Consider the following 27784-nt stretch of genomic DNA (forward strand, 5'->3'; position numbering starts at 1 on the left):
ATCTTAAGATGCCAATTTTGTCCTTGTGGAAATTACAAGACAACACAAACATCCCCAAAGAAAGCCAGTGATATCTTACTCCTACTTAGCTTGGGCTTGGCTTCCATTTGGGTAGTTGTAGGCTGGAGAAATGGTGGAACCTGTGCATGCTGCTCTTCAGTCTGCACACCCAGAGACAACTGGGCGAAGCTGTAAGTTCTGGAGAGAAATGGCTGCTAAAAATGCAATCAGAACAAAGTTTGTGTGAGGGTTTCCAGTATCTGGCAGGATATCAGGATGCAAATATTCTTTATTTAAACATGTGATTTCTTGTTATATGTTAGTATGACTTCTGAAGTGATTGTGGAAGAGAAAAAGACTTCAGTGAGGATTTGCATCAAAATTAGATATTTTTTTGGCTGAACCTTTATTAAGGTTTCAGTGTCACTTTACTGTCTGTGCTACAAGGGAGCATGACCCTAACACAACCAACATTAAAGAAATAAGGAACATTTATAGGAAACAGGTAACTGCACAATGCCTGCTTTGGGTCAGCAGGAAGGGAACAGGGAAAGGCACCCAAGGTGGGGAGGAAGAGGGAAGCAGGCGATTCTGTTACCTGCTTGTTGGCTTGTTTCTTATAAGTGGCAGAGTTTTGCTCTTTGATGGAAGCAGAGAGATTTCTGTTCACTTCCACCCAGTGTACGCAGAGGTGGAGAGGCCTTGCCAGCGTCCTCATGCTCTGTTCTGGTCTTGTTCCCAGACTTGAGGGGAGCAGTTTCTGTCCCTCTTGGGACAAGCTGGAAAGGTATTGCTGGTATTTGTAATCAAAGTTGTTGTTTTTTGGAAGTCTCTAGTGAAATAGGTGTGTGTGCATATGTGTATATGTGTGTTTGTGCACAAATGAAAGCTTTGTAGTGTTTGCATTGAGCTGCCTGCTTTGCAAAGGCTGCAGTCCTGAGTGTGTTCAACAGGAAAAAACATCCTCTGTAACAAACTGCTGCTATCAAGCATTTGAGCAGACAAAAGAACCGAGAGTGAACTTTAGCTTTGTTTCTTTTTTTGAACTAAAATAATCACTAAGCCCCTCTGGTGCATTGAAAGCTGCATGCAGAAGGAAGCGTGACAAACGCTGAGCTTTCCAAGGGAGTCCTTGCACAAGCATGTGTAGGCTTTTCTCCTCGCACTGAGGGTTTTATATGCTGGAAAATGTTTGCAATGAGCATCTCTGCTAGCTACCCTCAAGCAACACATGCAGGGAGCCACCGCTGTAGATCTCTTCTTCCAGGGTGCCACTGAATTCAGGTGCTTGCTCTCTGAGGGCTCACTTCTTAATATTGACACAGAACTGTTTTTCTGGCATTAATTACCAGTTAGCCTATCAAGTGCAAAAGTAAATTGTTTAAGTAGTGGAAGAAGATAGCCTGAGCAAATATGTCTTAGGTCAACCCTGTTCTGTGGGGGATTAGTTAGATAGGAGATACTAAAAATGAAGCAAAACCAAACCAAAGCAACAAAAAAAATCGTGGATCTTTACAGACTAATGACCTGAAAATTTGTATAAAATCAAAACTTGATTTATTTAAGAAGCTTACAAATTTAATGGGGAATTTGTTTAACTTAGATAAGGACAGGTATGGAAGTTCATTTGAGATGCTGGATTACGGGGCTTAAGCCTGAAGCACAGATGCAGCCTCTGTTATAGCGTGTTAATTAGCTCTGATTATAGAGATTGGTATTTGCAAGTCCTGTCTCCTCCAGATCAAAAACCTTTCTCTTCTTCCCAGCCCTCAAAGAGAAACAACAACTTTGAAAACAAAATTTTCACTGGGATGAAAATGCTCACTAGCAGCAAAATGCTGGTGATACTGCAAATGGCTGTCAGGCAGAACTGGAAGTATTAGAGAAAGGGCTTCTGTTCTTCAGCAGCTTGCGGTCAGTGCAGGTGTACAAGCTTTGAATTAATTTTCTGAAATGGGGATTGCTGTTTCACCTTTGAAAGAGGCACCTGGTGAATGCTTCTGTGAACTCTGGAGCTGGTCCTTGGGCAGTGAAAAGGCTCGGAGGGAGCTTGTTGGTCTTTAGGCAAAGGCATAATTCAGTGCAGACAGACTTTTGGTGGTGTTCAGTCCTCTGCTTAGCATGAGAATGTGAAACACTTGGGCTCAGCACCTGGTCCAGCCCTTGCCAGAGGGTGCTGCTGGGACAACACAGGACCATCTCTGCAGAAGATTTTGGGGTTGCAAAGACCACGCTGTGGAAACCAAAGTTACCAGGCCTCAAAGGAGGGTGAGAATGGAGCAGGAGGAAAGCATGTCGACATGAACCTTATTCTTGGTCTAGCTGTTTTAAGACTAGAAACCGTGTTTCTGTTCCTTTCAACGTGGCAGTAAGCCTTCCTCCATAAAGCTGCACTCAGCGAAATTTAACTTAGGCTGAACATTGCGTGTGATGTTGTTTGTAATTGTGAATTTAAAAGAAAGTCATTTTTAAGAACTGGATAATTACAAAAATGAAAAATTAAACACATCTACTGTGGATCTTCCATGAAACAAGAACATGAGAAAGAATGTGTGCTTCGGCAGCGAGTCCAAACTGGCATGTCAACGGCACTGGCGTCCTCCAGTCACCTTGACTCAAGGAGGATGTGTGTCTGGGTCTCTGCCTGACATTTGGGACAAAAAAGATGTTTGTGTGTTTCTTAGTATGTACAGCAGTGAAGACACACAAAAAGTTTTAATTAGGTAGCATAGTATTTTTTTTCTTTGCTCTTTGCAGAGGCGATTTAAATTGGGAAAATGATCCACTGCAAAATCTCGAGGGTTGGAGTAGAAGTGACGTGCAGAATCTTCATGCTGTCAGCTCAGCCTGTTCGTACATATGCTGAGTGTGGCATATTTAACTGCAGGTTAGCTTGGGAGCCAGTAAGCTTTGAGATTTTATTTTTATTTTTTTAGTGTTTAATAGCAAAATATTAAGATTAAAATATTAAAATAGCAAAAAGGTTTTACACTCAAAATCTGTCATCCAGTCTTCCTGTCACTTTGCATGGCTTTGTACAGTTCTTGTGGGATACCTGGTACTGAGCCAAGTAAAATTTGATTTCTGCTTTGGTTTGAATCAAGAAAGGATGAAGACTGTGGATGGACTGAAAGGAAATGTGCAGGGATAAAAACCCTTAATAATTGTCAGAATCCTGTATTCGGGGGGTAATTCCATCACAAAGCACACCATCATGGGGATCTCAGTTTAGAGGAACTTGCAAACATGGTTCTGTAAGGGAATGGCCACAGAATTGCTCTTTGTTCTCTTTAAATTTCCTGGGAAGGAGGAGGAGTGAGAAACAGTTCTTTCTGCAAAGAAGGGTCTGATCTGGGGAGGTGGCCAAAACCAAGGTGATGGCTGTACGCTTTAAATAGTACATCCTCTTTCTGCCTGCTTTGATGTGGATGCTTTTTTTTAAAAAAAAAAAAAATCTGCTTAAGTTACTTTGGCTATTTCTATCTGAACCAAACTGTAATCTTTCTTCCCCTCTTTTGGTAGCTGCTTCGTGACAGAATAAAAACTGCATGTGAGTAGTGCATTGGGAAGTGATTGATGTGTGCTTGTGCAGCTTGTAGCACTATGAAAAACTCAGGTGCAGCTGCTGATGATGTTTGCTAGAAGTAGATTGAAAAAGCAAGAAAATGAAATTGCGCTTCTGCACAGAAAACCTGTTGTAAAATTGTGGGCCAGGAAGCAATTCCGGAAGCAAAGACTCCATCTGTTCCTGCGGGACAAAATGAAGAGGCTTCTTCAAGGCCAGGTAGATGAGAATCCGAACCACGCTCATCACTGCCAGCTCTCCCCAGTAGAGATCGAAACGGACATGTTTGTTTGCGGAATTAAAAGGAGCTCCGCCAGCACCGAATTTTCCACTGCTGGAGGGGACTTCCATCAGGATGGTGAACACGATTCCAAGGGCACGAGTGAAGTTTGTGTTGGTGAGGTGGAACTGAACTGGGATGGCTATGTGAAAATACCGTGCTCGGTTCAACAGAGCAAGAAGGACTCGGAAGGAAATGCTTCTGATGGTACGATGCAGACCTCTTCTGAACGAAAGGGTAGAGTATCTGAGGGGCAGGACCTTTCTTCCCTCAGCATCACAATGAGCTGGAGGGAGATAGCTGAAAGGCAAGGGTGCTTGCCTCAGGAAAAGCCTGCTGCATACAAGAGTCGTAGACGGCAATCAAGAGATCGCTCAGCTGATGTGGTTGATTACATTGTTAAAGAGCTTCAGGGGATAAGTCGCATCCAGACAGAGATTGCAGAGCTCCGGCAGCACCTCACCTTGATAAAAGGCTCTGTGGATGAAGTCTCTAGCTGTGTGGATACGGTCTTGAGTGAGATAGAAGGCCTGCAAAGTGGTTCCACTGCCAAAACCTCGAGTGCACACACTCAGGAGCCAAATAGGGAGGTACGCAAGGAAGAACCAGTATTATATTTTTATGGCATTCCAGAAAAAGATGGTGAAAACACAGTAGAGCTTATCTGCAGCTTCTTGTCTGAATATCACTGTTTCAATGGTATCCAATGCAGTAAGTATATAAAAGATGCTTATAGGTCAGATATTGGTACAGGCAAGCCTTTAACACCAAGACCGGCGGTTGTGAAACTCGTCAATTGTGAACAGAGAGACTTTATTTTACAGAAATCTGTTCTTCTGCAAAGCTCAGGGGTCCGGATTGCTACCAGCGACGAGCAAAAGCGGCAAAATGGCCAGAGGGCCCGCAAAGCAGAGTCCGTCTCTTCTCAATCTGGCTTGAAGAAAAATCATCGCAACTCGTTGAATCTTGATGCATCTCAGAGAACTGATGGAGCTGGGCACCTTCGAACTGACTCGTGCCAGGTTAAGTATAAAAGCACGAGCAGAAAAACACAGAGCACAGAGGAGAGATGTGATTCTGTGCAGAAGTCAACCTTGACTAAGAAAAGCAACTTGGTGCCTGAAACTGGGAAGGAAGCACAAACAGTAAGTTGCAGTGGGCAGCCTTCACGTGAGAGTGACTTTCACAAGGCACTTTGTGAGCCTCCACAAAATCCACAGGTGACTGGTTTGGCCAAACCAAGTGATGAAAATGATTGCCATTCATCAGAGTCTTTGGGTCGTGCAAGCCAGATGTGTGTTTCAGGCACTGAAAGTGAACACAGGCATGGTACTGAGAGTGGCACTGAGAATGGCTCTTCTCTTCTAGATAAAGATGAGAGGATAACTGCAGAAGGAATTGAAAGAGACTGTGATACCCCATGCAAATTCACCAATGTGGAGAAAGCTGATAATCAAAGGGAAGATGTTTCTAGTGGGGTGACAACCATTAGCTATGATCACACAACAGATGAAATGGCTGATAGTAGCGACAGCTTGAAAGATATGATCCAAATGGACCTGAATGATCAAGATCCAACTGATCAGGTCTTTAGGGATGTCCTGGAAAATTCCCAGTATTTCCTTGACCATTCCCGGGATAACATTGATCTTGTAGACATGAAGTTTTACACTAATAAGCTTGGGAAAGCCATTCATCACTTCAGGTCTGCTCTGCAAGTGGTGTTCAACAAACTGGAGACAAGCGATTCTGAAATGCTTTTGGAAAATGACAGTGGCTTACAGATGGATGATGACAACACACTCATGCTGACCAGTTCAGGTATGTGTGGCAGCTCCGACAACTTTGCAGAAACCCCTCCTAGTCAGTCCTCTGAGAGCCAGGCCAACACAACTGCAAATAGTGACGCGTCTGCTCAAATGCAGTTCATTCCTTCCAGTCTTTCCTCAGTTCCGTGTGAGTCTCCTGTTTCATGTTTGATGCCGTCATCGGACTGTGAAATTCCTGCTGGGCAGCACTCACCTCCTGATGAGATTGGAGTAGATGCGAGCTCTCTGCCTGAGCAAGGAAAGGAGTGCAGACCCATGAGCCTTGAAAAGGTGTGCGCTGAGACCATCTACCTGAACAAATGCATCAACAATTTCAAAAATGTGCTAAGAGAAAAGAGACAAATGCGTAGGAGACTCTTAAAAGAATTAGCACAGGAAGGAAACTGGATTTCTGCTGAGGAGACAAATTCAGGTAAACAAAAATAAATGTTTTTAAAGAGATATCAAAATCAGGTATTTTGTGCAGCCAGTAGCCAACATCTCATTCTGTGGGTGAACAGTTTATTAGAACTATCTTAGAAATTCAGAGATGATTATGAGAGCAATTGCATGCACCGTACAACAGTACTGACCAAAAAAAAGCCCTAAAATTTGTTGTCCAACACACTGGAATGCAAATTAGTAAGTTTCACTTTTTGAGAGAGAGGGGGAGGGAGGGAGATTTGCAATGCATCTTCAAAATAGCAGGTGTTAGGGTTTTTCATCATAATTCGTGACTTGGTTCCTTGTTAAATATAATAGTTAAGATGTGATAACTAAGTGTGCATTTGAGCTATAAGTAGCTGGATTTGCAGTTTTAGGAGTTGAGTGGTTCCAGACTTCAAGTGGCTCCATCACAAAGTGGGAGTTCTTGGTGTTAATCGCTGCTAGATGTTATCCTAGTAGAGACCTTAAAAACAAAAATAAAAAATAATTATATAAAAAAAAGAGTTGAGACCTGTGTTTTCATATTATTTCTGTAACTTGTCCATGAGATAATATTCCATTTCTGTGGAGCTACATTCCTCATTACCAGTACAGATAAAGAGGTGTTTGACCACAACAGATGAGAGCTGATGCAGCGGTGGAGCAGTGCTGATTAACCCCTTCCTGAGGACGTGGAAGATGAAAATGACCAACCTGCTTTGAGGGGCAGTGTTTTGGTAGGCCTTGATTTGGTAAAACCAAATCTAGCATTGAAATCTAGGTCCATCTGCCTGCTCCCTCTCCAGGCAGTAAGAGGACTCTCAGTGGCATCTCTGTCCAAATCACTACAGAGTTAAGGGAAGAGGCTTGATGGTTTCAGGAGCGGTGGAAGCTGGAACTACAGTTTGCAATCTTCATTTCCTTATTTCAAGCCTCAAATATTTGCATCAAATCTTTTGTTCACTTTTCTCATTGCAATTATGAAAGTTAGAATAACCAGTGCTCTTTTTCCTATTGTAAAAGTTGTCTTGCTCTGAGTGTTTTTTCTAGTGACTGTGCTTTTACTGAGGAAACAATCCATATTTGACTTCTGTACTAGTGACCTCAGTTATGCAGATCATAAAGCGTGTCATCATCTCTTCACTTTCTCATTTTATGTGAGGTCCTTATTGCAGAGTTAATTGGAACAATAGGTTTTTAATGAGTCGAGCATTAGGATATCTTTCAGGCTTGGCACAGGTATATACCTATTTTTATTTTTCAAGGGAATGTTCAAATCACTCAGTTATGGATAGTAAAGATCAAACTGACCTATTTTTTTGTTCAGAAATCTTAGTCTTGTCCTGCCCTAATTTTAGGACCTAGGGAGGAGGCAGTGGCTTTTCCCACAGAGCAACAAAATAGCGAAATAACCTTATTTCTGAGGCTTCACCAACTGTGAGAGGAGGCTGCTTGTGTCAGTGGATTTTGAGCAGTACAGGCATGTTCACAGGGCAAGAAGTAGCCAAAACAGTGAGGAAGATAATGATTACAGCTGGACTTGGGTGTCTTAAATATGGTTCCGGTGTGGATTGGCATCCTGAGCCTTCCTTGTTCAGTTTTCCTATGTGAAGAGCTGATGTTTGTGTGATTCTCATGTAAAGGCATATCTATATGATTGATGTGACAACTGAGGTTACACCAATAAGCACGGGATGAAATCACGGTGTAGGAAGTGTGCTTTGAGAGACTGGGGGAGTCCAAAAGAGTCAAAGGTATTGGAAAAAAATGACTGAGGGATGAAAAAAGGGGGAGAGCTTGGGGAAAAAAAAATGGAAGAGAGGTTAGGTAGCAAAGCAGCCAGACCATCGGGGCAAGGCAGGGAAGCTGGGAAGGAAGAGCAGCCCCGTCTGGAGCAGGAGGTATAGGCGCATCACCAAAACAGCAGTGCTAACAGAGGATGGAGCAAGCAGGCAGAGAAAGGCAGTGGGTAAGTAACCTCTTGGCAGTAGCTAGAACAAGAGGAGGGGATGGCAGCCTTGGCAAGGGCTGTAGAGCAGGACAAAATTAATCATACAATCATTCCGTTTGAAATAGGGTTGTTTTGGCATGCGTTTTCTGAGAAAGTGAAGCAACAATTTTGTTTGAATTGTGCCCAACCTAAAATAAGTTTGGGCCAAGCTCTTGTTTTCTTCCTTTGGAAAAAGCATCAAACTGTGAGTGCAACAAAAGGATGGTGGAAGTATTGTTTTTCCCAGCTGCAGATGCCTGCATATGTCCTACTTTAAAGATATTAATTTGTTCTTAATGTGCTTTTAAGTCCTGGGGTCAGGTCCACTGAAAACTCTGAAAAAAATCTGCCTGCGGGCTTTTTGGTTCTGAGCCTGAACCACTGTCTTACTTATGCCTGATTGAAAGTTCAAGTTCAGGGTATTTTATTAAATGTGCTTGGCAGCAGGCTGTGGCAAAGGAATAGATGATAACTTTGAAGGTGTTAGTAAGTCTGTGTGTTTTGGTGAATCAGAGATGATGCACTGGCATAAAGGTTTAAATTATTTATAGTTGTACACAGATGCAAATTACCAGAACAATTTAGAAGTTAGCAGATGTATGTAAATAGTTGTGTTTAATTTGAACTCAAAAAAGAAACTAAAATATCCCCTGAAAATATGAGCAAGCTTTTAAAGTTTTAATTTGGAAGAGGAAAAAAAGCAAATTAGGTAAAGATGGTTTGATTATCTGTGTTCTTAAAAAAAAAAACAAAACACATCAACAACAAAACCCACCATCCTGAAATGACAGATTTTTTGTAGATGTAAATTAAATGTTCAGAAGTGGAATGGTGAAAGAATTCTATTATTGGGGGTTAACCAGGTTAGTCACAGTTGATGATGCTGTGAGCACACCTCCTGTAAGGGAGTGTTATCGGAAGATTTTCAATCTTTGCCTGAAGAGGCTCTGAGCTTTGCCAAATGTTATTTAGCATGAAACCATTCCTATTAGCTTTAAACCGAAGGGGCTCAGAAGTCAAAGATATATAGGGAATTTAAGCCATGCTAATCCAGTATTTCCCAAAACGAGTCTAATGCAAGTTTCATTGCTCTGCTTGTATCAAAATTAGCTTGACTTGTATTTAAGAAGCTCTAGTGCCCTCTGACCTTAAAATTTGGCAGTGGTAGATCTTTGTCAAGGGTTTATTTGTGGAAGACCATCCCCAAATAAATGAAGTGAATAAGCCTTTGAAAAATGTGTAGTTTGCGTATGCTTGCTGGTAACTTGCTGCAGTTAAGCTGTTGCACTCCATCTGTCCCCAGTGTTTTCCAGCCAGGGACTAAAATTGGGTTTTCCCTGCTCAGCACGACGGAGCCATGGCAGACCTGAGAGTGGCAGTTAGTCCAGGTCTTCTCCATCCTCTGCACTCAGAGACTTCACAGGCTCAGGAGGTACCGGGAAGGAATCTGGTTCAAAAGGAGATGAAACCCAAGGATGAGGGAAGCCTGGATCTGCCTGGGATACATGGAGACAACCAAAGGGACCAAGTCAGGAGAGGATGGGCTTGGGATTGTTGAAGAGAGGGACAAAAAGGACTTGAAGTGGAATGGGGCTGCCTAGCTGAGAAGGTTTTGCTTAATAGAAAGACACAGGCAAGAGGATGGTGTAGAAAGTTATTTTAGAGGGGAACACTCAGAGATGTCTGTGTCCAAAAACGCACGTTCCTGGCTGAGTCTGGGATGGACCCCAAGTTTCCTCAGCTTCTCCAGGCCTGCAGGTTTGCGTGGAGCTGACTGGCAAAACGTGGCTGTTACACAGAAGACAGCAGCATGCTGCTGCTTGTGTTTTCACCTCCATTGGCTCACAAACAAGAGGCCAGCAGGGTGGTCCAGGGGCTTTCATAGAATCACAGAATAGCTGAGGTTAGCAGGAGCTCTCGGTCCATCTGGTCCAACCCCTGCCCAAGCAGGGACACCCAGAGCAGGTTGCCCAGGCCCAGTCCAGGTGGCTTTTGAAGATCTCCAAGGAGGGAGGCCCCACAGCCTCTCTGGGCCACCTCTGCCAGTGCGTTGTTACCCACACAGCACAGAAGTGCTTCCTGATGCTCAGAGGGAAACCTCCTGTGCTCCAGTTTGTGCCCATGGCCTCTTGTTCTGTCACCGGGCACCACTGAGAGGTGGTGCTCCTGCTGAGGATCCATGCAGGCATGTCTTAAGGTGGAAAGTAGGACTTTTATTTTAGCTACAATCCCCCACTTCATTTGCTGATGTAATTTGACTTCTCCTTAGTGATTGAGTTAAAATAGCTTCTCTGTTTTCCTGTCTTAGTGATTGCATGTGTGTAATTACACCCGTACAGGGAGCAACTTTGAAAACTTATTTTAGCTTTTAAACCCGTCTGAGTGGCCCCCGTTGCCATGAAGACATTCCTTCTCCTCCATCTTTCATTAGCAAATGAGTAATATGACTCTTCTGTGCGAATACAGAATTATCTGATTGGAAGTCTTACAAGATACCACGTCTCTACCGGAAGTTTTAGTATGACTCCCATATAACTTTACTAGCCTTGAAATTGCCTATCCATAAACATGAGATTTAGTGTAGGAGGCTTCTGGATTTTTTCTCAGAGGAGAATTGCCTAGATTTATAAAGCCAGAAAATATCTCCTTGCATTATGGTACTTGCAAAAGCAAAATGTGTTCCGTGGGAGCTACCAGTTTCCTCGTCACGGGCAAAATGTACGGGGGGCGAGGAGGGAAGGAAGGGGGATGCTTCAAATGGAAATAGTAGATGTACTCTGGGGGGAAAGGGGGAACAAATCTGTTCCTCTTTGTATTAAATACAGGTTCTCTCTCAAGCGTGATAAATCCTCCTCTAATGCTGTATTAAGATTACTTAAAATTCTTGAGTAAATAAAAAAAAAAAACCTCTGTAAAAATCAGCTTTCAAAACCATATGTTCTAATGCATGTGCAGTTATGGGTGAAATTTGATCAGAGTTTAACTTGAGATTAATTCATAGAGATTAACTGGTGTATGTCCCAGGAAGCACATGGAGAACTTGGTGCTGCACAAATGTTTTATCAACTCGCAGCAAATGTTTACCCCACTTTCTGAAATCACTTTACAGAGCTCATGGCAGAAATCCGGTCTATTAACTTTTGTTCCTCTCCTTCTTCTCTCTTTTTTCTTCACAGAAGGAGGTAGAGGAGAGCTCCAGGTTGTACATGTTGTCCCTTCTAACCAGCATCTCTTTCTGAAACTGCTGTGTGTGCATGCCTTGTCTTCATGTAACCAATTGCTCCAGCTGCGGCACTGAGATTCAGTTTAGCATGTTATGGTTGTCAGAGGAAATGTTAACACTGTATGAGTTAAGAGTCTGTTCAGTGCGTAGTACCTCGTACAAAGAGAAAACATGAATGCTTTGGGTGGTCTCCGCTCTTCAATGCTCTGTGGCGTGCACATAGTGTGCAGAGGCACCATGTGCAGAGTACAAATGGTTTGTTTTGTCTTTTCCAGTCTTCCTCTTTATGAATCTTGCCTAAACCAAGCATTTCCTCGTTTTGCATTATTCCTAAGTTGCGTTATTTCATTCCATCACTAATTGTTCTGTATGCTTACAGTAATCAAAGTCAAAAGTACCATTATGTGCTGTAATACTGAGATTAAGTGAGACTATGGGTGCTGGGAGGTGTCTGCTGCAGCTGCCATGCCATTCTAGCTCCGGGCTGCACTTTGCTTTGAGCAGGGCAGTGCTGGAAGGTAGGTATTAGCTGTATTATCAGCTAATATCAGATAATTAGCTAACTAGCTAATAGATACTTAGCTAACTAGCTAATTATCAGCTGTAGGTATTAATTGCCTCTCCAGTATTGGACCTGTTGCCTCACTGCTTGTGGTGCTCAGTTGTGTGGGCAGCCTGAGGGCAACATATAACTCTTTCCTTCTAAGAGGATCCACATAATTTTTTTGTTGGCTGCTGTGTAACATCTTAATTTGTGTTTGTGACTGTGTCTCATGTAGAGAAAGTTCTGGCTGTTAAATTCTGAGTTTACTTTTTTTATTTTCTTGAACTTATGCTGCATGGATTAGGTGCCCGCTGCGCGTCTGTCTCTCCCTTAGCTGTATGGATCCGACTAAATTACCTTCCTGGAGCAGACTGAACACTGTGTGGCTTTTTGGCTTCCATGTAGATCCTATCCATTGAGTTTGATGATTTCTCATTTCTAAGCTTTATTGGTCTGTGTATCAAGAGGTTTGTATCATTCTTACTGGCAAATGTCCATCCATTAGCACTTTATTGGAAGTGCAGACATATCTGGGACTGGTGACAAATTCTGTCCTCTTCTGGCTTTGGTGCAGAAACACTGCAGTCCCCTGAGGCAACTCATCTGTCAGGTGGAAAACTAGTACTGGAAGATTCATCAGGTGGAAGGAGCTTCCTGTGTAGCTTTTCAGTTGTTTTTTAAATTGATGCTGTTGCTGAACGCACTGTTGTTGAAATAATCCTTCTGCTTGTTGCAGCTTTGGATCCATGTAAAATGCATCAAGCTTGAATCAATGAAGATACTGAACCACAAGACCAACTAGTTTAATTGGGATGATTTAGCTTAGTCTGATTCTGCTAATACCCTCGAAGAAAGGATCTAATTAGGCGTGACTAGAAGTTTAATTTAGGTGGTGAAACAGTTGCTTTTGCCTGATTCAGATTCATCTATAGCTAATTTAGGTATCAGAGGTTTAATAACCAAGCATGGTATTTGAAAACAAGTTACAGTGATTTTCAAAACAAATAAAAAGTCACTGATTTGTTTTCCTTATCTGTTGAAATAATGCAGCTTTCCATGCTTTCCATCTCTTTTTCTGGAAGAGGACAACATGCTAGACACAATACTTAAATGTGATGGAAAGTTAGGTGTTTAGACTTTTATGCGGTCCTGAAGTTGGCTAACAGATCTGGGGATGTTCTTCCAAAAGAAAGACTTGGTGATTATTTTTTGGCTGCGCCTCTGTTTTATGGACTTTCTTTTCTACATAAATATTTGTTTATTCTCTCAATTGAAACATCTTCCTGTGTATGAGATAAATTGCAAAATTTGCAAATTGGAGCTTTAAATAACTTCTCAAATTACTTGTAATCTTGGCTGCTGCTTTTCCTGAATAAGCAAAACTCCTACTAGATGCCTTCTTAGGCTTCAGTAAACATTGTCTTCCCTATGACTGAATACTGTGCCTTAGATGCTCTTTTTAATCCATTTCAATTTATGCTGCTGTCACTGACATGATTTGGCTAAGCAGCTCTTGGTTGGTAAGGAACTGTAATTACTTGGAGACAACTTTTCAGCATCCTTTCCTGCGAGTTAACGTGCTGCATTACTAGGGGTGACAGGCACTTCCCTGGCCGAAGACATTTGTTGAAAGTGGGTGTCAAACTGTCATCCATCAACATCAGAAATACAAAAACTGAATAGAGAGGTGATGGTCAGTTTTGTTTATGTTTGCTGCTCCATCTCTTTAGTGCTTACTGGAGATCAGGGGAAAAAAAAATCCTGATTCAGACTGGTCTGGCTGCTTACAAAGAGAGATCCAGTGACACAACAGTTCAGAGAAGTGAAGTAGAAGCCAGACATAAAATTACTTTCTCTGTAGCATGTGCATGTCTAGGTGTTAAATGTGTCAACATTGCCATTCCATTTGTTTTGGGAAGAACAGTGTTAAAAAAGCAAATCAACAAACTCATAGATGTTCCAGATCTTCTTTGCATCCAAATGTTCTTTGCATCTTTCCCAACATTTTCTCTGCTTGCCCAGGCTCAAAGTGAGCCTGGCTGTTGTCTTGGGCTAGACTTGGGCAGATCTGTGGCTGGTGACAAGACCCAGAGCAGCTCCTGGAGCCCTCCTGTGTCCTGCAGCAACTGCTGTCTTCAGATGTGGGAAACTCCCCAGCTACAGCAATTCCACCTAAAACATTGCCATTGCCATTTGCCTTCAAGCAAAGAGGAATGTCTACAGTGTTCCTGCATATAACAGGGATGTAAACTATGGATTGATTTGTTTAACTGGCACTCCTGGAAGTGCCCTGTTAATCTCTGGCAACACTTGTAGGTAACATGGCCTCTGGTTCTTTAACTGTATGCATCAGTGCCACAAGGGACTACAGAGGGCTTCTTGGTGCCCGGTAGCCCTTTGGCAATGTGTCATATCGTCATTATCTCCTATACAAACTGCCCGTCTTCCTTCTTCGAAACTGGTTAGATTTGGTGTCTGTGTTTCCTTTTGAAAGGTTACTGCATGACTGTCATGGTTAGACACCTAATTTTCATCCCCCATTTTTATTTAGCCTAATTTCTTCTATGCTGTATGTTCTCTCCTCCACTGAATAAACACAGAAAAAGGTTGATTTTGTAAGTGGTTTGTCTCATTCTCTTCTTACAGTATTGTCTTTGTATCCTCACACTGGTTTTGCCATTTTTGTGTAAATTCTTTTTACTTTGACGTAGAATAAGATTGTACATGCCTTTATGAAGGAGTCTTGCCAGCACTGTACAGTGTTACTTATGCTTTTATTTCTATGAAGATGCTTCAGCGGATATCCTCTATAGATGATATTCTCTCCTTACATGACTGTATCATAGTGGCTCATGGCCACAGTGCGATGACTAGAACTCATCTGCTTTCACCTGCTGTTCTTCCACCGAGGAACCCCTTGTGTGCAGCAGAACTCACGTCAGGTTTTGGTGTTCTGACCTTTCTATTTCTACTATATTTAATCTGTTGTTGCAATCTTCAGTGTCATCAATTTTTTCCATCAAGGTCTGAGTTCTGTTCTGTATTGATGATTCTCCCATATTTGTCATCAGCAGATTTTATCAGCAGGTCCTTACTCCCACTAGCTTCCTTATTGCGTTGTCCATGGCTCAGCTAGTAATTTGTTTACCTGCCATAAAGCTCCCCTACTCCTTCTTAGCTTATCCAGCCTGATTAATGTCACATGGCGTTTCATCAAAGCTTTTTTTGTTGAAATGAAAATTCAGTTGATAAGTCTTCTTATGCTCTAAAGAAAAACGGTTGCTTTGTCAAACCCAAATTGATGCGTTCAAAAACTCGTGTTCCATATATGGTAATTTTTTTTCTATTTTCCTTATTTCCTATTTTCCTTACCTCCATGTTAATTCTTTTCTTTGTGTTTGCTATGAAGTATTTCAAGCTGTTGAAGCCAATAATGGGCCTGTGCCAGGCTGGATCACATTTCCTTCCTCCTCTCCCAGTGCCTTAGCTCTGGGTACTGCATTGGCTCTTCCCCAGTCTTAAGGCATCAGCCCTTGTTTGATGGATGTCAGACACTGGTTCCCTCAGCGTTTCCCCAGGGAGAAGGCTGCCTGGAGCAAATTAACCTCTTTTACTTTTGTTCGTCTGGTCATAACTCCTGTTTCCACACAGCCATCACCTGCTTTGGCCCCACATCAATATTGTCACTTACGGAAAGCTCTTTCTGTTGTTTTTTTTGCTGTTTTACCTTGATGATTTTTAATCTCGTCACTACAGAAGTTCTTCCTCTTCTCTTGTTTTCTCTTTATTTACATGTCTGAAATGCCTGGCAAAAGTAATGAAGATAAATGAGCAGAAGTGCAGTTTATCTGGACTCCCAGCATTTTAACTTTGCATTTGTCAAAATCTGAGTGATGGAAGTTCATTTCCCAATCGCACCTTCCCCACATCAGTGTTCTCTACCATTCTCTGTTGACTCTCAGTTGCCTTAGGAGATGGTTATTGCTCAAATAACAGAGCTCAATCTTTTTTCCTCGAAAATAGTTCTTGATAACCTAGTGAGCTCAGAGCTGCAGTATTGCCCTTGCTATTTGTGATCTGTCGAGCTCAGGCCAGTGTAAAGCGTTGCTCCATTTGATGATCACTTTCTTGTTGCAGCTCTTCCAAGTGTTCAAAGGCAAAGTTAGGGATGTCCTTCCTTCTGTGCTCTGAAGGATCTGGTTGCATTTGCTTCACAAAATCTGCTCTGTTGACCTGCAGTTGAGCCAAGTCCCTGTGGAGGAAATTCAGGTTTCAGGCTGAGGGGTTTGGGGAGTGCAGCTTGGAATGAAGGTGTGTGTACATCGATCATCTAGGTAAAAGAGCTTGGAACCTGGCGTGCAGCTCTGGGTACACAGCAAACGTGCACAAGTGCTGGACCGTGGGTCCAGGCTGCAGCTACCTGGTCTGCAGGCCTTTGAGGTCCCATAGAAAACCTGGGGAGCACATTCAGTTATGGATAGGTCATGTTTCTCACACCTATTTAAAATAAATAAAAATAATGTAGTTTTCAGATCTGTCTGGCTATGGAGTTCTAGAAATAATGAATAGGAAGTTTGGGCTTTTGATTTTGAGACCTCAAACAGAAACTTGTTCTTGTTTTTTTCTGCTTTTCTTGGGAGACCTTGTCTGACACATGTGAACAACCTGAGGTTGCACAGCTCATCCAAAGCACAGGACCAAAAAAATGAACCTTTTGGGGCTGTCTGCTCTTATCTTGCATATAAATTGAGCTTAATTCCTGATATTCCTTTACATTGTGATGATTCTCGGGTTGTATGTCCCATGGCTGGAACTACTTAGTTTTCCACTGTGTGCAAGTTACAGCCTCTTGGCAGATGTGATTATCTGAGGTTGGAATATTAGATATTAGCCATGTGTCTTCCTTAATCATATTTTACTGCTGGAAACCAGCTTTTCTGTCAAGGTGTGCAGGAGAATATATGAGCTGTAAACTGGAACAAAGATGCTTCCAGCTACAGATAGACCATTTTCCCCTTATGCAGTAAACTCTCTTTCCTCCGGTTGTAAATGTTGGAACACTTCTCATCTCTAATTGATCTACTGAAGATTTTCAAAGAAACAAAATCTCTCCATAAATACACTCCTATGAGAACATCAGAACATGGTTTGAATTCATGAAAACGAATCCTCATATTGCTGCCTGTGGTGGCTTCCATCCTTCTTGCAAGTGATGGCCCTTACCTCTTGGAAGTTAAATAGTTGCATTTGAATGGATGGAGCTGCACTGGGACTGTCCAGCTTTTGGAGGGCTGGAGGGTCTTTACATTTGAGAGTGAACAAAGTTCATAAGTGCTTGTACAAAGTATCATGCTGATCAATCATTTGTGCATTTCACACAGGTGCTTTTAATTTATAGTGTCCTCGTTGTGACCATGTTCATGTCAGTGGTGACCTGTAGTAACAGGAGTGCTACCATACCTCATGCTTTTGTTGGGCTGAAAAAAAACAAAAAACAAAAAACAAGAAGGAAGAGGTCATAGAGTGATCTTTAAGACTTCCTTTTGAAAGAGGAGGTGCACTGAACAGGCTCTTCTGGTCCCGGTTCTAGGTGTTCAGTGACATCACATAGCCTGTGTGTCCATAAGACCTGTCCTCATATGCTGGCCTTTGGAGGTGCTTGAGTGACTGTCTGTATGCATTTGCCTGCATGCAGTGTGGTCTGTTATCCTTTACTCAGCATATAAGCTAAATATTTTTTTCTGGTGTTTTCAGAAGCTAATTTCATATTCTTCTTTTGCCTTCCCCCATTTAAGGGTCAAGATGAGGCTGATCCATCAAAACCACCCTGGCTCAAAGGAGGGTAAGTACTATCCTGAGACCTCATTTTGCTGTGTTTATAGTTAGAATATAGTTTGAGGTCTCCAGTTCAACTTAAGTAGAAGTGGCACTACTGATGCTCTTAATGTCTGGTTTCGGGAATAATCAGGTAGCCATGCCTCGCTTAGAGCCAGGCTGCTGCTACATTTTATGGTCTCCTTTTAAACAGCTAGAGGTGGGCTGTGCAGCTCTTCTGGAGATCTGTGGTTAAGGACAAGGGTTTAGTTGCAATGTATAATCTCTAATATAATACCTCTTAGAAATAAAGGTGGCTTTGGGGAAGCCTTCTGTCTTTGTAATGATGCCTGTGGTTAATGTAGAAGGCAAACCTGGAGTAGCTCTGGAAATCATTGCAGTTTTTCACTCAAACAGTGGTCATCATACCTCTTTTATGCAGGTGAGAATGACAGACTGTTCTTTCCGTAACACACTAGTTTCAGCAAATGAAGCAGACAAGTTCTGATTGTGTGTAATTTCAGCATGCTACTCAGCATAATAGGTGCCAGCATGGTAGCTTCCCTAGAATCCTCTATGGAAAAAAAGAAACGACGCATTTTCCAAGCTGCTAGGTTATGTGCCTCATTCGTGATTAGAGCGATACGGTTTGGTAGTGGTGCACTCATTAGGAGCTGATGTAGCAGCAGATTTGTCCTGGTATCTCAGCAAGAGGTTGGCTTGCTGCACGTACAAGTTAATTCTCATAGTACTGAAGTAAGCTTTCCTAATAAAATGCAAAGTTAAATCAGAGGCTTCATTATACGATTTTCTGCTTTGGGAGTCATTGTTCTGTAATGCTGGTATTCCCACAAAGCTTCCTCCACACCTGCAGATGCCTGGAGCTGCCTAGCAACCCCGTGCTTTCTTAAGGAGTCTAAGACTTTTCTGGAAAAGTGGCAATTAGCAGGAGCAGAAGACAGTGATTTATTCGAACTATAAACAGCACCTTCTCCTGCTTTAACAAGGAGTCGATGCACTGAGTTTACTGGTGCAGACTCACGAAATGATTTCCTAGCCTGAAAGATGAATACAACTGCAGTCCTGAAATAGTTAAAATTTATTTTGTCCATTCAAGGCCATGTTTGCTCTAGTCTGTAAGTTCTTCCTCTTATATGGGAGATAAAACAAATTAAGTAATGCAGTTTTGATGAAAGTTTGACTTATTTACTATATCCCTGGATGCAAGAGATTTCCAGAAAAAGTGGTGGTGGATTGTGAACCTTTAATTCCACTATTAGCCACATTGTGGCTTAATTAGCCACAACATATATTAAAGCACTTAGGTTTGGAGTTCTTTCATGTGAAGATTAGAGAAGTGGTGTCCTTTGAGGGCACTAATCATCTTCTGTCATCACAAACGATCTTTGCTTCCTTAAATTTTCAAGATTTAATGTAAGATTCTTTGTGATAAATGTCATATTAAAACACGAATTGAATAGCTTCAAGCTATTTGCACTTTTAGCATAATGCCATAGTATCTTCCTGTCCGTAACCACAGGTTTTGGAAAGCTAGCATAGAAAAAAAAAAAACAACAATTGTTATTACGGATCAGTTTCTGGGTGTAATATCTCATATCTGTGTATTTTATTTATTAGTGCAAATCATATTCTCACACAGAGATGCTATTCACTTCCCAATATAGCACTCCATAATAATGCTATAAATATTGCAGGCATTGCAGAGGAGAGTTACCCTATTGTATATGAAGTCATGGTGTACATAATTTGAAGCAGCGTTAGTACTTCTGTCTGTACAAACTCCATGTAAAGCAAAGTAGAGATTGTGCTAGAATAGAGATTGAGGTAGCTGAAAGCACAGGCTAAATAATTTTGAAAATTAAGAATCACTTTTATTATTAATAAGCTAATAGCAGGTTATCTGAGTATATAGCTATGTAAGTATTAAGACACCTCTCTTAGAGGAAAATGCAAGCACCTTTCAAATATTGCTATTCTCTGTCAGTCTGGCTTAGAAGCAGTTCTCTTATTTTACAGGTGCAAAAACCTTAGTCTAACATAAATATTTTGCAAGAAACCAGGCTGTAACTAGACATGTTTCTCAAGTACAATATCTTGTTTAGGCTTGGCTTGAATTATAAAACGTACAATTCTAGTATGTTGTGTTGTTTTTTTTTTCCCTTGGAAACATCAGTGTCACAGTTTCCTTTCAGATGAATTAGAGAAAAAAAAAAAAAAAACACTTTGAAAATTCTGTAGAAAAGAAGTGTTATTTCCCAGCTGTGCTGTTAACTTTAACAGGGGCATTGACTCTAGATTTTTACTTGTGACTATTTTATTGAATCTTTTCTTCTTATAGATGCTCCCTTTATATTTTGCATATGCTTTCATAATGATTTGACCCAAATTTTTGACCCAAAACTTAGCAATAAATTAAACTCTATTGTGATTTAAATAATACTGGAATTCTTGACATCATCTAAATAGTATTCTGTGAAACCTATTTTACCCCAAAATAGTATTGCTAATATCAGGCAGCATTTTGTAGCTTTAGGACAGCAGAAAAAAATCCTGTTTGATCCCAGCAAGACTGTGCTGAGTTCTTATGCTTATATTTATTATTTGCTGATTTGGGCCAGATCTTTCTGTTACAAGCAAGAAGGGATTATTGCAGTGTAACTCAGGCAAAAATATTTTCTGGAGCTGTGTTGGAAATGAGGATAGCCTTTAGTAGAAATACCACGTAGACTTGCTGTAAGGATTTCCTGTACTAGAAAACACTTACTCTTTGCCAGAGACTCCAGCAGTTTAAACTAACTGAACTGCTGTAAAGTAAACCTGCATCTTTTTCATGCCTGAGTTGGTCTCCTGTTCCCAGCTGCAGGATCTAGTGCTCACTTTTTGCTGGCAGAGCAGTGTAGCAGACTGTGAATGGGGTTTGTTCATTATGTAGGAGCACAAAGAACTGTGCACAGCTCTGTAATGCAAATATGCCTAATGCTGCATGTGGAGGCAAGGGTAGTTCATGTGGTCACACTTGGCTGCTCACCTTCCCACCAGACTTGTTCAGCCAGCAGCATCTGTCAATTCAGGCACGGATTGGATGTGTCACCCTCCTATGCCCAGTCAAAAAAGTCAATTTTACCATTGCAGCACTATGGCATGTTTATATATATAATAGACACCTGCCCTTTTTTGACACAGCCTTGTGCTAGGTTGTGCAGTGACATCTTTCTCCATCCTAGCGTGGTCTGCTGTAGTGCAGGTGGTTGGTCATGATTTGTTTTTTTCCTAGAGTTACTCATTTTTTTTTTGACTTTTGGCTATATTAAGTGTAAATTTGAGTAGGCCCTGCTTGCCAAGGAAAGCAGGCTGCCTGTAGTCGCTTACCAGCCTACCAATTTCCATGGCATGTGTGAATTTGGTTCTCTAGATCATTTAAAAGTGTAGCTCCATGTGCATCTTTTATATGTAGAATATTAGTAAGAGTGGTTTGTCCCATGCTACCTATTCTAGTAGCTGTAGTGTCTTAAATCATTTTGTCTGTCCATATATATATATACATATTATATATATGTGTATATATATATTATATATATGCATTATACATATATATATATATATATATATGTATATGTATACCAAATCAGCAAAATATACAGGTTACCAGTGCCTACCCTCTTACCTTTACGGAAACTGCTGCAGATCTCTGGTTCTACTCTTAGGTGAGGATTTTTGCCAAATCCATGCCACAAGGAAGCTGTGGGGATAAGCCCACCTTCACTTGCCAGTGGCAGTGACTGGATGCTCTGCAGGCATGTGCACAGTCTGCTCTGAGGTAGCTCAGATGCTCAGCCTTGAGATGGGGAAAATGCCTTTTTTTTAAAGTGGTTAAACAAGTTCGGTTTATCATTAAGTTGCGTTTGCAGTGTACTGATTCTTCATGTTCTTACTGAATGTGATAACAGCAAAGAGAATGGTGTTCTAAGGAGGCTTTCTGTTCCTGTTTACTTTCTGTCATTGCTGGTGAGATTTTTTAATCCTTTTTCCTCTTGATTTTCCAGGCCAGCAGGTGGTCTCTATGGTATTGATAGCATGCCTGATCTCCGCAAAAAAAAGCCAATTCCACTTGTCAGTGATCTGGTAAGAGATTTTTCTTCTGCTACACAGTCACTGGTGCAAGTGGCTTTATTTTTTGACATATGGTAATGTTCATTGTCACTTCAAAGAGTTGTAAGTTTCCTACTTAGTTAAATTAAGTCTTACAAAAAAGGTTTAAGGAGCTGTGCTTGGAAAAATCACTGAGAACAAGGTATGGTTTCATACAGTGTTGCATTCATTTGGCAGAATTAAGATATTCTTCATGTTCATCTTCCTTCTTTTTCTACACAGAATATTTGATTATTTTGGGGCCTGCATTATTTTTAAATATTTTCCTAAAAATCACATACTTTGTGGAAAGTTATGATGTCCATGTGAGACTTGGCAACTTTACAGAAGGTTGGAATTTGAGAGGATAGATAAACGAACATATGTGCTTGGATTTTTTTAAAGTAATTTGAAATATTGCCAGTGGGCTCCTGTGCTGGGGAAGCAAAAGAACCAAGAAAGTAACGAAGACAAGTTTCTTATGGTTGTGTGATATGGTGAAATAAGTCTTCTCTGGGACAAATGGTTTTCTGTTGTCTGTGTGATCAGTACACGGAGCACACTCATAGTTGGGAGAGATGCTGTAACATCTGAAAGACCAAAGTTTCTGTATCCTGCAATTCCTGTGAAAAGATGCATACAATTCTCTCTGCCAGCTTATGCATGGGAGGCCTAATGTGTCTTATCTGCTTGTGTCTTCTAAACCTGTGCAATGATGGCATTAACTTGTGTTGCTTCCTTTGTATGCTTTCATTCTCTCTCTCCACAGGCCATGGTAAGTGGTGCTAAAGACAATCTAACAAGCCTTTACCAAAACCAAAAATTGTTATACCTTATTTTCCCTCTGCTCTTATGCTTTTTATTTTGAACCTGCAGTATTGCAGTGCATGCATATTCAACACTCTGTCCTGGTACATCACTGATGGAATGAACGTTTTGGTCTGTCTTCAAATAGCATAAATCAGCATAACTGAGTCTCTGATGGGATTTGATGATTTCAAAATAGATATTGCTGGCTTTAATTTCTTTCTCAGCCTTCATCTTTGTATAGCAGTGTTAGGTGATGCAAAGGCAGGTCCTGTGCTGCTCAATGGTGCAGAACGGCGTGGGTGTGATGTGAAAGGGTCAGTTTTCAGGGAAATATGCTGTTCATTGCATTCAGTGATGGCCAATGAATGTGACTTACCAGCACATTCAAACCTGCTCCCAACCCACCCTTTGTCCTGTTTGTATCCTTTCACTGTCGCATTTGGGAGTGTTGTGTATGTTTTTAAACTGACAAAATAATCTCCTTTTGTTTATGAATAAAGTTAAATATAGAAGATTGAGTCCCACGTAATTATCTTAGGCAATACCAGTGTTACCATTGCTACCAGAACACAGAAGTGAACCCAGTTATCATTATTACCAGAGAAACAAATAAAAATTTGAGACTGCCTGTGGGCAGATGAAAACTAGTTGGAGACCTCCCAGAGTATGCATTCGACTCTTTTGAGATGTGAGCTATCATTTAAGAAAGTAACTTCAGTGTAGTAGGCTTGGTATCTGGCATGACAGAGTGCCTTTGCTCACATCTTTGGGGATGTAGTACCAGTGCATTTCTGAACGTTGGTAGTGAATAACAAATTTTCTTCCTTTTAGTCACTGGTTCAGTCCCGGAAAGCTGGAATTACCTCAGCAATGGCCACTAGAACATCTCTCAAAGATGAAGAGCTGGTAAGTGGGAGGGTTGCTTGGCTCATGTTAACTTTCAGTAAGCAAATTAGGGGAGTTTGGCTCTCTGGGATGCAGAGCCAGCTTCACAGATGTCTAGAAATAAAGATGCAAAGCTGCTTGTATCATTTGTTTACAGAAACTAAACATGTAAAAAGTAACATTTTATATGTTAGATATGAACCTAAAAAATACAAACTTACTTCCTTCTGTGTTATCTACTATGGGAGACAGTGTGCAAAACTTGCTTTATGTAAAGTATTCCTCATCCACAAACTTTAATTTCTTCCATCTCTTCCACTTTCTTTTAAATGTCTGGAAAAACATTTTTGAAAGTATGTTCTCTACTGTCACTAGTAGAATTTGGATAAATTTGGCTGCTTCAAATGTGTAGATAAACTGCACTGTTCATGCCTTTTCCCTAAAAGCCATGTGTTAACTAGCAAAAACAGGTTCAGTCACCTTCCTGGATGTTGGTTTATGTGTGTTCTTGTATTTCAGAAATCTCATGTCTATAAGAAGACCTTGCAAGCCTTAATTTACCCTATCTCTTGTACAACCCCACACAACTTTGAGGTGTGGACAGCCACAACTCCTACCTACTGCTATGAATGTGAGGGGCTGTTATGGGGTATTGCACGGCAGGGAATGCGCTGCGCTGAATGTGGAGTCAAATGCCATGAGAAGTGCCAAGACTTGCTCAACGCTGACTGCTTACAGAGTGAGTAGCAGTTTTGCTGCTTTCTGTCCCAAGAGGTACAGCGGAGCGTGGCTGTTCAAGAAGTGTTACAAGAGCTTTCCTAAATATAAAGGTGATACCTGAGTGATTAGTGAAGATGTATTTGTTAAAATGACTGTTTTTTCAGAAAAGGTACCATTAGTCTAAACCTGCGCCCATCACTCTGTGGATGCAGCTCCAGTGATGCAGGAGAACTTCTTTGCAATGTTGTACTTTGTGTGCTTTAAAGGAAGGCTTAGTTATTGACTCTTTCACATATATATATTTTTTTGTTTTATCCTGTGTAATGTGTTTAATCTCTCTCTGTGTCAGCTCAGGTGGTGTGTTTGCTAGCATTTCCTGCACAGAAGAGAGGCAGGAGGTCTGGTGAATAGGCTACTAAGCTGGATATTCTGACTTTTGTTCTGTCCATCGCGCCCTGGTATCCTAGTCAAGTTTTATTTAAATGTTCAGTCTGTGTTACTGGATTTTAAGCAGTGGGTTCCTGCTTAACGGATACTGCCCATGGACTTAGCCAGGATTCTCTATGCCAAGTGTGGATTGTCAAGGCATGTTGCCATTTGAATAGGAGAGCCCTGTGGTCGAGTCGCTATAGAGACCTGAATCTGAATGAGTACGGATGATGGGTCAGATAGGAAGGTATTATTTAAGCGTATGGGCAGTATCTCATCTTACTACTAGTAGTTCTGTTTATTTTGTTTTTCTGCACGTTTATTTTGTTTTTCTGCAGCGTTCAAAACCTGAGCCCTCTCTTCAAAGAAAGCAAAGAGCTAATAATTTGCATAGTAAAAGAGACCTTGCACATACAATGGAGAAGTTTAAAAGGATTTGATTTTTCTCTTTTTTTTTTTTTCTAAAAAAGAGAGAAAAAGTATGATTTTAGGCATCTGGTTTAGTCAGATTATTTTTATTTGCTCCTAAAACAGTTTCTTGATTTGGTCTCAAATTTATATTCCTGCTTGAGAGCAAAATATCTTAGCCTAAATGGAATAGAAGTTTCCACTGTGTAAGTGTTAAATCTTGAGTAGGAAGGTGGGGCTGCTTCTGTTCACTCTTGATTTTTTTGGTGTTCCAGCTTGAAGTCAGAAAGAATCAGAAGTTTGCGATGTAAAAAACAGCTTATTGAAAATCCGTGTCAGCAACTATAGGAGTATAGGGAGTCAAATCCCGTACCTATCTCAGACTCTAGTTATTTGGAAAATCCAGAATGGATGATCCAGCAAGGGATACTAAAGAATCATAGGTCACTCGTTTTTCTTAAAGCTTATCGTGACACCTTACATAGACATTGTTGCTGCTTGTATTTTTGATGTGTGCAGAGTTTTAAATAAGTCATAGTTAGGACTGATGATCTATGATAAGTTTGTAGAGCTCACCAGAACCATATGCTAACTTGTGATTTTCAGTATTTGAGATGAAAAGCTGTTGATATGTGTATCCGGGCTTAATTCAGATGCACACCCAAGATGTTGCAGTGTCATGATGGAGTCATGATATCTCAGTATGGGAAAATGCTATTGACAGCAGAGGAAAATTAGTCTTGCATGAGCAGCAGTGATGAAACAGGCACAAAGCTGTATGGAGGAGAAGCAATGAAGTCAAAAACAATAGAAGGAAAACTAAGTTTAACTAATGACAAAGAGGAAAAAAGTATTCCTGCAGAGGGCAGCTGTGGCAATACATGTGCAAGAAGGAGGACTTCAGACTGGGATGGGTACTGGGCAGAGGTCAATTGTAATGGAGAAATTGTGTGAGATATGAGTTTGCTTGTTCATCTTTCAAAAGCGAGGCTTGGCAGTGTGGAACACGAGGACAGGAATGATGCTGTTTCAGGAACCTAAGAATAGCCAAACTGGGACTGTCCCGATATCATCTTTCTAAAGGGATGTGACGGAGCACAAGGCAGAGGTGTAAGACATGCAGTGAAGAGCTGCTGTGATGCTATGTTTAATAGCAGACAGTGATGGCTTTGTAAATTTGTCTAATCCTTCTTTGAACCTTTTTATACCTGGAGTATGGTGGGGAAGAGGGAGATGTACAGCAGTGAGGAAAATGGTCTGTTTAAGCTTACCATTTACAAAATTAAACATGGAATAAATTCGCTTCAAGAAAATTAAAGGTGGAAGCTACAAGACAACTTCAGTGATGAGAACAGGGAGTCTCTGGAACAGCCTCTGAAAAATAACGGTGGGGGCAGCTTATCTAATCTCTGGTTGGAGTTAAATAAGTTTGTGCAATGGGCTGTGGGATGTGATGATGGCAAAAGACTGCACTTCTGTGTAGAACAGAGGTAGCAACTGGAACCAACTCTGCTTTTCAGATACAGTGAAGTATCAGATAATATCTTGTTGTTTTATTCACTGGATTGCAGATGTTTGCTTTTCACATTTTCTTTCAAATTGTAAAGACAAGATACTCCAGCATGGAGAGTTAAAAAAACAAACAAAAAAAAACAGGGGAAGAAAATGAGAGTGTGCTGGGCTCAAAACAGGTGAAGAACACATAGAAAGGTAAAAGCAATAACAAACCAAACGAATGCAGCCCCACGAAACTTCACAGACTCACTTATTTGAAAACTGCCCAGCATCAGAACAGGGGAGTTGCAGAGACCATGAGCTGGAGCTATGAAGCTACCAATGTGAGAGTAATAGGTATCATTGTCTGGGGTGGAGACAGAAGGGAAATTGAAGACGTCAATTGTATAATTAAAAAGCAGAGAAGACAGAGGAAAGACGGTGCTGGGAAATTAAGATAATACTACAGCCAATATGTGGATGTGCTGCTGGGCTGGGAAAGCAAATGTTATTGATACTAGAAATCTAGTATAAGGCTTTTTCAGGAAACTGTGTTCTTTCTTTTGGCATGTTCATGCTAAAATTCTTCTAACTGGAACCCACAAGGCCAGAAGAAGATGGGAAAAAAATGAATTATTTTTTTTATATGCTTGACAGAGCATAGACTGTGCTTGAGGAATGAGAAATGGGTGCTTCTGGAGCCCAAGCAATAGTGTAGAGATCCAATAAGTCTGAATCTGAAGTTTCTCATATAGTGAACTTGAGGGGTTTCTTCCTAAAAGAAGTTTTACTATTGCTGGTGGGGATTTTTTTTTCTTTTTTTTTTTTTTCAATAAAAAAAATCCATGTTTTCAAAATGTATCATCACCTGAGCATCTAATAAAGGCTTCCAGGAAACGTTGCATTGGAAGAGTAAAATGAGTTTTCAGGCTGGTAACAAGTACAGTTCTATTGATTGGGTCTTAATGCCTCAGGATGTATCTTCATTCAAGTCTGTGCAAGTCTTCCTGAAAATGTTGCATTGGAGTAAATTGAATTTTCAGGCTGCTCACAAATTCTGTTGTCTATATTTTGAATTTTGGTGTAGATGCTTTGGGACCTTAGAATCAGGATGTGATGTTTATCCATCTGCTATGCTTCAGTGCTTTTCTGTGGGAAATAAATGGCTCTCTCTCCCCAAGTCTATGAGAATTCAGTTTGGTTACTTCTTCTAAGGGCTTTTTACTTACCGTCTATATT

General features: G+C 41.0%; 1 protein-coding gene across 6 annotated transcripts in view; it reads left to right on the plus strand.

Moving 5' to 3' along the window:
- The window catches only part of UNC13B (unc-13 homolog B), a 212801-nt gene that overhangs the window by 105450 nt on the left and 79567 nt on the right, over positions 1-27784 (plus strand). For 5 of the 6 annotated variants that reach the window (XM_080573395.1, XM_080573397.1, XM_080573396.1 and 2 more), the window contains 4 exons: positions 17632-17678; positions 21715-21793; positions 23441-23515; positions 24014-24233. In XM_080573395.1, coding sequence (XP_080429521.1) covers positions 17632-17678; positions 21715-21793; positions 23441-23515; positions 24014-24233 — 421 coding nt within the window. Of the gene's footprint in view, positions 6087-11245; positions 11269-17631; positions 17679-21714; positions 21794-23440; positions 23516-24013; positions 24234-27784 lie in introns of all 6 variants that reach the window. The other variant, XM_080573400.1, reaches the window with a different exon arrangement.

Source organism: Anser brachyrhynchus, assembly GCF_964034855.1.
Source record: "Anser brachyrhynchus genome assembly, chromosome: Z".
Classification (NCBI taxonomy): Eukaryota; Metazoa; Chordata; class Aves; order Anseriformes; family Anatidae; genus Anser; species Anser brachyrhynchus.